The sequence below is a fragment of the Strix aluco genome, chromosome 4, assembly GCF_031877795.1.
Source record: "Strix aluco isolate bStrAlu1 chromosome 4, bStrAlu1.hap1, whole genome shotgun sequence".
NCBI lineage: Eukaryota > Metazoa > Chordata > Aves > Strigiformes > Strigidae > Strix > Strix aluco.
The window spans coordinates 77,270,299-77,281,182 of NC_133934.1; the positions used below are offsets into that span (position 1 = coordinate 77,270,299).

General features: G+C 43.8%; 1 protein-coding gene across 2 annotated transcripts; it reads right to left on the bottom strand.

Moving 5' to 3' along the window:
• Positions 1-629: 629 nt before the first annotated feature.
• On the bottom strand, positions 630-9,981 carry PCDH18 (protocadherin 18). Of its 2 annotated transcripts, none has more exons than XM_074821499.1 (4): positions 7,102-9,981; positions 6,087-6,172; positions 5,788-5,951; positions 630-1,577 (listed from the first exon to the last, which is right to left on the bottom strand). In XM_074821499.1, exons 1-4 carry the CDS (start codon positions 9,604-9,606, stop codon positions 889-891), a joined length of 3,444 nt encoding a protein of 1,147 aa, XP_074677600.1. In that variant the 5' UTR covers positions 9,607-9,981; the 3' UTR covers positions 630-888. The 2 variants fall into 2 exon arrangements, with proteins under 2 accessions (XP_074677600.1, XP_074677599.1); XM_074821498.1 differs by having other exon boundaries at positions 6,087-6,175.
• Positions 9,982-10,884: the final 903 nt, after the last annotated feature.

The window sequence follows — 10,884 nt, forward strand, 5'->3', positions numbered from 1 at the left end:
AGCTATAATCAGCTGCTTTTCTGGAAGATGCAACATTCCATTTATTTTGGTGCTATTTACAAGAATAAAGCAGTCAATCACAATTTTTTATTTACATAAACTGAGAATTCAGCCTGAGGTCAGAAAAGCTGATTTTATTGCTGCCTTTCAAGTACACACCACTAACCTCAACTGGCTTTGCAGTGTAACAATGGCAGAACAAGTTTACCTTTTTTTGCAGAGATAACATTGGAAGTCCCATCACTCAATTCCATGATTTGTTCACTTGGGAGAACACTTACTTGTGAAAGGGAGGAAGACCCCAGCCTGCAACAATCCTTGAATTAAGTGGGAAAAATTACTTTATAGACCAAAAGCATCAAAAGAAGGACATTTTAGGTTTCATGGGAGTTGACAACTCTTTATTATAAGAATGAAACATTGCAACAAGGTGTTGGATCATTTATTGAAACTAATGTTTGCATAAATTTTCAGTGGTTTGAATTTGTATTTGTAACATTTGAGACTTAAAAGAAGTAATAAGGGAAAGCAATATCCCCCCGTTTTTTTTTAACATGGCTGTGTGGCAAGAAGGCGGGAAGTTTGACAAGGGTGGTACCATCTATATACATTTAGGAAAACATGCTTGCTGTGGGTGTACAAAAATAAAATTTATTTGTTAAATTACACATAAATATAAGGTACAAATGTATTTTTAAAATACAGATAAAGATAATCACACTTGCATTGTGTACATATGAAAATACAGTATTTTAATATTCAACATACACAGACACATTTATGATAAATGCAACTAGTTGGCAATGCCAGTTCTCAGTCTGTTTTTTGTTGGTTTTTTTTTTCCTTTCCAGTTTTCCATAAATATGGAAAAATAGGCTTTTGAAACAATTAGTTCTGCCGGACATCTTGCAGCAGCTTGTTAATTTCTGCCACCAGCTCACTGGCATCCATGAGTTCGTGTTTACCATCACTGAGGTGGTTGAGCACATTGTCAAAATCATCTTCTTCGTAATTCTCTGGGATCTCCTCCATGGCTGGCAGCCATTTCGAGGAAGGCTGCGCGCTCGAGTGAGTCCCCAGAGTGGGCCCGTTGTTGGCAGGATTTTGGAAATGTGTGCTGGCTGCCCAGGCTGCCACTCCCTGTGGATAACTTACAGTCTTGGCTGGCAAATGTCCCTTCCTGCGCTCCAACGAGTTGGAGCGATCCATCTCATTGCACTCCGTGTAGGCATCTAGTGAGGGAGGCAGCAGGCGCTGGAAGACACTGCTCATTTCGGAGAGGAGAGAGGAGGTACAGGTGTCCCCTGACTCCTCCTCGCTCTGGCAGTCTTTACCAAAAGTTGAAAAGCTCTTCTTCTTCTCACTGGCGTCAGCAGGCTGTGGATCTTCCTCAAGGCCCTGATGCTGCTGTTGCTGCTGCTGCTGCTGCAGCTGCAGCTGCTGCTGGGGCGACTGGAACTCCTCCCCAGGGATGAACATGTTACTTCTGTAATCGGAGGAGGGAGAGGGCAATGGTGGCATCCAGCACTGGTCAGAGTGCCCCAGAACCCTGCACTCCTCCGTACACAGCCGCATTGCTGCAAGAGAGAAAAGAGGAGTGAGCATCCCCCTCCTGTCACAGTCATCACTTACTTCACAGGGACTAACAAAAGGACTGAACTTCTCCAAAAATGTCCAAATCTGGTGTTTGGGTTCACTTTCTGTGTGCAGAAAGGTGGCAAATACAAATGGTCTGGAGCTAAACATACTTCCATTTCTGAATGGTCTCAAAAAATGAGAACAATAAATGCAGAACATGTAAGACAGTAATGCGATCTCTTAACTAGGACTGAAGATAAACATGTAAATCCCAGGTAGAAAACAAGCACTTGTGACTCAAAGTCATTCGTTCCCTTTGTACAGTGCTGTTTCATTAGAAAAAATACAAAATAAAATGAAGGTGTTTCTACGTCCAAGCATTTACTTAAGTTTTAGTGATGTTTTCCACATGCAATTAGAGAAACATATCAGAGTAATAAAGTGGGAATAAATGGACAGTGGAAATAAAGAACAAAAACGTGCAGAGGGATCTCCCTCTTCATTCACACACCTCCTTTTGATCTGACAATGAGGTGTATGTTGAATACGAGGTGATCCACTGCCATATTACCTTTTTAACAGAATCAGTTAAATTTGAATCCAGTATCAGAACACCTAGGGCTTACTTCACACGCCATGCAACTCCAGTGTTTATATGGAGTTACTCTGAGGTGCACTTGCAGCTCTGTAGCTCAGGTTACTGGACCGTGCTGGCTCAGGCGTAGGCACAAGGGAGGCTCTAACCCACAAGGTGGGCATCCAGGCCTGCCAGGAGGGCTGAGGAGAGGAAAACAGGGCTGCTCTTTCAGCTGCTTGGTTTTAGTGGTGTCTCTCGGGAAGGAGCAACATGAAGGGGCAAGTGACTGCATCCCTGGGAGCTACACTGGTCTGAACTGGCCCATGGAAGGACACTGAAAGAGTCCTCGGCAAACACCTAAAGAGGTCTGGGAACAGTCCCTGGAGGCAGAGACAGGCAAAGCCCTGTTTGACAGAACTGCAAAGCAAGATGTGCCACAAGAGGTCAAATTTCCCTCTCCAAAGGGAACCAACTCTGTAGGACACAGCCTCGGCTCAGGCTGGGTGCTGTCTGGGTGCCTGGCAGACCTGCTGGAAAAGACCTAGGTACTGCAGGGGCCACTAGCTTGAATTTGAGTCACATACTTCAAAATAAAGTTTTCAGAAATGCCAGACTCTTTGCATTATGCATATTTTGACTGTAAGAAACTTTTGCCCTAACCCCCTATCAATTAGTGGTTAGATTAGCCCATACAGAATAGAGTTTCTTTTTCTTTCTCTTTATATATTGAACACATAAGAAACATTTGCAGTCATGCCCTGTAAGTTTTCCTTGCTTTCTTATCACATTTCCCATCTGGCTCTGGATCCACTCAGTTTATCAGAAAATCTTTTTGCAATGGTGTAAGCAGAACTGAGCAGGGTATTTCAGCCTAGGACATACCAGTGATTGATAAAGTCCTACTCTCATACTGTCGCTGTTATTTATCTCTGCACTTTACACAGCCTATCATATTGTTTGCTTTCCTAATGCCCTTTCCATTCCTCTGAGTATAAACTTTCTCTGTGTCTTACATGTGAGAGTATGAATTTCTTCAAGAACGCAGGTTCAGGCTGCAGGCTGGATATTGCACAAGCTATTGCAAATGGCCTGCTGATCCAGTGAGCTTCAAACGAACAAAGCCACCTGGAAAATATCAGTGGCTGAAGTTTTGATACAAGTGACTGAAATGCCTGCAAGTGCTTTGTTCCCGTGTATGAAAAGCACACATGTGCTGTTTCACAGAAAATGCCTAAGAGTTAGAAAGCAGAAAAGACATCTAAGTGATCCATGGTGCTTGGACCAGCTCTCAACTCAACCCAGAAGGTGAGGATTACTCTTCTAAATAAGAAGACTCCTGCAAATTAATAAGAGACTTTCAATGGTCTAGCATTTTATTAGTAATGAGGGTTGTCTTACTGAGTTTTGTTACTGATGTTATCAGGATTGGGTTTGGTATAAAATAATAAATTCTGACATTCCTGAACATAAGATCAAAAGATACTCTGAGGAAACTGAATGGTGTCACAGTCTGTCCTTAAATCAGTAATAAATAAAAAAAAAAACAGATGTGCAACAGCTTTTTTTTTTTTTTTTTTGTCAGAACTTAAAGCTTATTGGTGAAGATTTAAAAAAAGAGAGAGAAAGAAACTAGTCTTTCAAGGACAGTTATTGAACTTTCCAATCATGTAATTTCTGAAGTTTTGAGGGACTGACTCTGTTCCTTTCCAGTTTCACCTTAAAAGGACAAACTGAAAGGACGTTCACAGCATTTTGCCTGTGTCCAGACTGACAATGCAGAAAACTCTCAAAATGGAGAACAGGAAACCTTCAGGAAGTGTTCTTTTCCTTTTTGTTTGGATTGCAGATCAATTCAGGTCTCATCTGAGCAGGTTCGGCATACTTATCTGATAGATTAAGACCATGTATAGTGGCAAGTGCACGTCTGGGTGAGATTAAATGCCCATGTGATAGGCCAACCCAGTTCTGTCTGCACTCAGAAGGAGTTTTCCTTACTCTGAATGTGACTAGCTGGGCACTTTTGGAAATCCTAACCTTTGGTTTCCTGTTTAGAGACCAAATTGCAAGAGCTGAAAATGAGTCATGGGCATTTCAGCAAGCCAATAGGGCAACCGCTCCTGCCTGTTGGCAGCAGCCCCCAGCTGCCCACTGGGAAGGGGACAGCTCTTCCTTGGCAGCAGCGGGGCTGGATGCCAGTGCAAACACCATCGCACTTGAAGTTCCCCTGGCAGCTGAGAGCTCCAGCAGATCCCTCCCTGCCAACCACAGGAGAGAATGAGACGTGCCTCATGCTAGCTGGCAGAGGAATAAGTAGTAGGAGCTGGGGAAGATTAGGATAAAAAATATATTAGACTCCAGATTTTCAGAATAGTAACTTTTCAAGGTCTTTGGTTTTGGAACATTAGGTGTATAAGACTAAGTTGAGGAGGTAGGTGAATGCCTGGGTAGGTGATACAAGACCTAGTCTGGAGCAAAATATACAAAGAAAATGTTAAAGTTAAAATGTATAAGAAAAACAAATTAAACTTTTTGGGTTTACTCTTGCCTTGTGTAACAACATATTTCTCAGGGTAAAACACACCAAGGTCAGGTACAATCCCCTCACCGGTGTTTTCCATGGCAGCAGAGGGAAGGAGCTGCAGCACTGCAGCTCCTCTCCTCCAGCCCTGTGCAATATATGGGGGTCACTTTAGGAGGGAATATCTGCTGCACCACCCCACAAAGCAATGTGCCCCCATGTATAAAATTACTTTACTAAACTTTTTAAGTTTACACTATTGGTTCAGTGAACCATACTGAAATTATCCAGCCCTGTCGGTTATACAGAGAAAACTAAATATGAACTAAGTACAAGATCTAGGGTACAACCAGTGGCTGTATGATTATTACAGTAATTACAAACTTCTCGTATCTGTGCCTCTTTTATTCAACTTATAACTGGGCATAAATTTAAAAGTGGTACTTCATAAACATAAATATTTATGTGTGTGTTGTACTTTCACTCACCCTTTTCTAGCTTTTTTCTTTTCTGGCCCCTGAATTGTACCTCTTAAGCTCTTTCTTCTGGAAATTAGAGTTGCAAGATTTAAAATCTGGGACATATTTAGATCCTTCTCTTGCCACTCAAGTTCATTTTTCAGTGGGAAAAAATACACTTTTCTTTCTTCTCCATCCATATTTCTAGACCACTTTCACAATCCATTTCTGAACAGTAGAAGCTTGTATCATATGGATCAAATCCACTGTGGAAACTGTATCTCCCAAATTATAGTTCAGTGTATTTTTAAGAAACCACAACTGCCTGGCTTTGCAAAAACATCCACCCAGTCATTAAAAGTCTAAGGATATGGAGCAGATCATGCTTTTGGGGGGAATTTGGAGCCAGCTCATGATGATGTGAATAACAGAAAAAAGTAGGCATTGCTTTGGGCAGATTTTCAATTGTGTCTGAGGTTTCATTTTACTAGCTATGTGAAGGCTTCAGCTCAATATTTATCATGAAGCGGACTAAAAAGGAAGGAAACACAGGACTTGAAAGCTAAAGAATTTTTTGCTTTCTCAGAAGTAGCTTTATCAAAGTGACAGTCAGGCAGCACTGTAAATAAACTGTTCAGCTTCCATTGTGCTCTTACCTGCAGGAATTCTTCCGTCTGTAAGGAAAAGGTCACTGAATCCTTCCCCAAGAAGTCTGTCAATTGGAGACTCTCTCCCCAAATCATAATCACTGTCTCCAGCTTCACTATCACCCCGGCCACTGTCTTTCAAGCTGAATTTATCCATATCTTGTAGGGCATATCTGTGAAGAGAATTGTGGTGATGGTGGAATTAAATCATCTCACGTACGCTATATTCCACTTTTTGATTAAAAATACATGTCTATGTTTTCTGATACATGCATATGCATATATAGAAGAAAAATCCAGATCCTTACCTGTAGCTTCTGGAATACTTGTTTCCTCGAAAACTTGGCCTTGGTTGATACTGGCCCTGGTGAAGCATTGAGAGAAGCTGAGAAACCTGCTGAAGAAAAGGTGAAAAGACTGATTCCTTGAAATGAAAGCTCAAATTCCTAGTCGTAAAACCACTACTTTGCCTCTCAGCCTTGTTTGTTGTTTTTTTTTTTCCTTTAAAGTTTAATTAAATCAAATTCCTGCACGTATATAATGCAGTAAAACAGACTATTTTGTAGTATAGTGTCTGCCACAGGAAGCACCTGAGGACCTTGTACAATGAGGAAATGCACTGCTGCTTATTAGATTCTGAACTCATAATAATTAATTCATTAATAAGTAAAACAAGGGATTAAACAGAGGTGGAGTTTTGTTTTAATAGATTAGAATCAACCCCTTACCATTCTGGGATCCTAATTCAAAATAAAATTTCATTGCTCCACATGTAAAGAGTTACCAAGACACAGCTGTCATTTAAGCCATTACATAGCACTTGCAGTAAAAACTGAGATGGGTAGTCTCAAAGTTTGAGATACTACGATCATATATTACAACAGCCTCACTTAAAACTGCTTAACCTCTTAGTTCTCCATCCTCATTAATGAAAGAATTTCCTGTGTTTCTCTATATAAATCCTCTGGCACTCTTTCTTAAAGAGAGCTATACAGAAGGAAAGGAAAGGCAAGGAAGAAAGCGCAAGCAGTAAACCAGAGCAGGGTACCATCTATGTTACACTTCATTGCTTCAACCTTGCAGGGAAGAACCAAGAAATAATGCTATTAATAATAGATTTAATCCTGTTCCCCATGGCAGTGGATTTAGTTGATATTGGAGTAAAGTTGCAAAATTGTGACATCTAAAGAGAAATCCGTAGCACGTTCCCATTAGGCATAGACCTAATTGCCAGTTGCTCTCACAGGTTGCATGCAGAGTACCTCCATGCTCCCAAGTGAACCTATGAGTGAAGGGATGTGCAAAACGAGGTATGGACCTTACCTCAACAGCCGGAGTAGCATGGGTGAGTTCCAGGGAGAAATTTTCGGGCACGTGGTTCGAGGAGATTGTCACCAGGCTGTTCAGGGATTGGTGGCTGTGGTGGCTCTGCCGGCTGCTCATTTGTCCCCTTTCCAGGGTTGGAGATGATGACGGAGAAGCTCTGTGGTGAGATCTGATGGGCAAAGTGCCATTAACTGTTGGCACTAATGTAATGTCCCCTTTGTGGATCTGTCTCGAGGGTCGTTTTGGGTGATGCTGGTAGGTTGATTCCGCCACACGACAGTTGTAGGACCTGGTGTCCTTTTTCTCTCGATTACATCTTGTGGCAAAGATGACCATAATGACCAACAACACAGCGCATATTGATCCTAAGGATATAATAGTTATCATGGAGACATCCAGGGAGGGTTGGCTTACCAAAGTTGCCTCTGTGCTTGCAAATGAATAAACATACTCAAAAACAGTACATTTCAGAAGTGCTTTAGTACTAAGCTGAGGACTGCCTTTATCCTGGACTATCACAAAAAACTCCCATTGTTTTGCTGGAACTGATTCAACACTCACATTGATAGAGATGTCACAAGTTTTGGGATCCATCACAAAGATGCTGTTTTCCTTGTCAGCTGCTATGGAGCAGCTGAGTTCAGAGTTCATACCAGAGTCTCTATCGGTAGCCCTTATCCTGGTGACAAGAAAACCAATTCCAGCATCTTTAGGGATTGAGATTTCTGCTGTGCTGTTGCGTAGCACTGGCCCCACAATGACAGGAGCATTGTCGTTTTCATCAATGATGGTTAGTACAACCGTGGTATTGCTAACAAGCTGCTGACTCCCTCCATCCCTAGCTTGGACCATAAAGGCAATTTGATTTACTTCTTCATGATCAAAGGTTCGCAGGGCATAGATCGCCCCGTTGGAGGGATCGATGGTCACATAGGTGGTTATAGAACTTCCCAAAATATAGCTCTCCAAAATAGTGTAGGTCACCTGCCCGTTGTCACCTAGATCTGGGTCTGTGGCTGTGACTGATGTGATGTATGCTCCTGGAGAGTTATTTTCCAAGATAACAACTTCATATCTGTTTGTCTGGAAGCGGGGTGGGTTGTCATTTTCATCACTGATTTGGACAGTAAAGTGTTTCACTGTGGAGAGACTTGGCGTTCCCTTGTCCTCTGCTATTACAGTCAAGCTGTATTCAGATCTCTTTTCCCTATCTAGAGTGGCATTAGTCAAGATTAAATAGTTATTTTCATAAGTCTTTTGAAGTTTAAAGTGGCCATGTCCATGGAGCTTGCAAACTATCTCTCCATTCACGCCAGAGTCCTTGTCTTGCACTCTGACCAGGGCAACAAAAGTGTCCAGAGGTGACCCTTCAGAAATGTAAGCTATTTCTTCTTTCTCTGGGGACATCAAGTTTAAGTTAATTTCAGGTCTGTTGTCATTCACATCCACAATCTTAATTATAATTTTGCAGTGAGCTGGAATAGAATTTGGCCCCAAATCTTGAGCCTGAGCATCAATTTCATAGGATTTGGTTACTTCATAGTCCACTTGCTTCAGGAGGGTCAGATGTCCTTTCTCTGAATCTATCTTAAAAGTCTCTATAATTTTGGCAGACACATGACTACTAAAAGAGTACACGACTTTACCATTAGCGCCCTCATCTGGATCAGTAGCATTGAGGTCTATGAGCAAAGTCCCAATCGGTGAATTTTCTAAGAGTTGGATTATATACGACTGTTGCTCGAAAACAGGGCTGTTGTCATTGGAATCAGAAATGCTTATTTTCAGGAGGGATGATCCAGATCTCTGAGGCACCCCTTTATCTGAAGCAGTGAGTTGGAGTTCGTAACTTGACTTCAACTCCCGGTCCAGCTCTCTAACCACGATCAGTTCTGCATACTTAGCACCATCAGTCCTGGTTCTCACCTCAATACTAAAAAAATCATTTGCAGAAAGGGAGTAAGTGTGAAGGGAGTTGTCCCCCACATCTGGATCAAAAGCGCTGTCCAAAGGGATCCGGGTTCCCACTGCTGCACTCTCCGATATTTCAATAGGGATAAGAGCTCGGGAGAACTGGGGAGAGTTGTCATTAATGTCCAGCACTTCAACTTCGACATGGAAAAGCTGCAGATGTTCAGTGGGCAGAGTGATCACATCAAACTCTATGGAGCAGTTTAAGTTTTTCTGGCAGAGTTGTTCCCGGTCAATTTTAGCTCCTATGCTGATTTCTCCGTTATCCTCACGGACTACAAGCAAGGGAGAATTCCCCCTCTGCATGGCTCGAAAACGAACCGAGGAAGGGTTAGGCATTTTTAATAAAACATCAGCTACATCCTCCGACAGTCTTGCAATTACTGATCCAACTCTCTGCTCCTCATAAATCCTGTATTTCAAATTCTTGCCCAGCACAGCCTTATTGAAAGATATTATCATCAGTGCAAAAAGGAATATAAAGTGCATTTTACCGCCGATTCGGTGCATTTGTAAGTTTTTGCAATTCATTTCTCCAAGCAAGTTAAAAAGCAATTATTTCGAATTCCTCCGGTCCTCCCTTAAACCCAGCGCACATCTGGTCCTTTAAAACTTGAAAACGCCTTTTCTAGTCAGCCAACTATTAATATCTTACCAGATCAGAAAACTTTTTTTTTTTCTATACACACCGTGCCAGGACATCCAGATACAATCTGTAGGCAATCCACGCTTTCTCATTTGAGTCCCCGCTCCTCTTCGCGGATGAAGGGTGCCGGGGCAGCCTGCTCCTCTCCCGCCGTGAGCATCCAGGGACCGCCGGGAAGCCGCCGGGATCCGCAGCCTCTCCTCCCGCGGAGCTGCGCTCCCCGCCCCTCGCCCCGCTCGCCGCCAACACTAAACACCCTCGCTCGCCGACTCCAGCCTAAAATCCGCCGCAACTTCACTCCAACTCCCCAGACAAAGCTTTTTTGCCCGGCATGTGCTGAGCCCGGGCCAGCCAATCAGCCCGCCGCCCCGCCGGGGACAGCGCGGCCGCCCCCCAGCCCTGCGCGACGGGGCGGGCGGCGGAGGGCGGGGGGGACGACGACGAGGGGAGGGCGGGGGAAGGAGGGGGGGGGGGGCGGCTCCTCCGCCAGCCCCTGCTCGCAGCCGGTGTGCCGCCCCGAAAGGGGGCCGGGGCGGGGGGGGGGGGGGCACAAATGGCTAAAGGGCAACTTTAAATCAACTTCCCCCCCCGCATTTTCAGGGCACTTTCGAGCGGGTTTTTGTGATTTTAATTCCTCCCCTTCCTGCCAGGAAAAATGCGATCGCGCTCCTCATTTACATACTTTGAGGTTCCCTTGTTTAACTAAGCGGGATCTTTTCAGTGCGTGTGCTTAGTAAAGGAGCGGGGGCTGACGCCTCTCCAACCCTGCCTCGAGAGCGTCTTCTCCTGCTTATTTACCTACTACCTGCTTTCCCTCAACATCTGCGCTCCTGTGCGGAGCACAGAGAGATCCCCTTCATTCCTTGAAATCTCTCCCTCCCTCCCTTTTCCCAAGTCAGTAAGGTTTTGCACGCTCCTGTCCTTCCCCTGACTGCCTCTTGCAGCGTTTCTGTCCTCAGCGCGGCTGCGTTTGCCTGAGCTTGGCTCTTCTCTGCGTGCATGGGTGCAATTGGCTCTCTGCGTGTTTCTCCGCTTTTTTATTTGCTGTGCCGGTGGCTCTTCAGCAGATCTTTTTCACCCTAGTTGAAAAAGCACTTCATGCTTCACCATGACAATTTGTGCTAAGTACACCTTCCACATGCCGAGTGTTTTAAAGAAAAAGA

What these genes read in the sequence shown, in the direction of transcription:
- PCDH18 (XM_074821498.1), bottom strand. Translation starts at nt 9,606, where the DNA reads ATGAATTGCAAAAACTTACAAATGCACCGAATCGGCGGTAAAATGCAC. An exon ending in ATGCTACTCCGGCTGTTGAG is followed by an intron (nt 6,176 to 7,101) that starts GTAAGGTCCATA and finishes CCTTTTCTTCAG; the next exon opens with CAGGTTTCTCAGCTTCTCTC. An exon ending in AGACGGAAGAATTCCTGCAG is followed by an intron (nt 1,578 to 5,787) that starts GTAAGAGCACAA and finishes TCTCTCTTGCAG; the next exon opens with CAATGCGGCTGTGTACGGAG.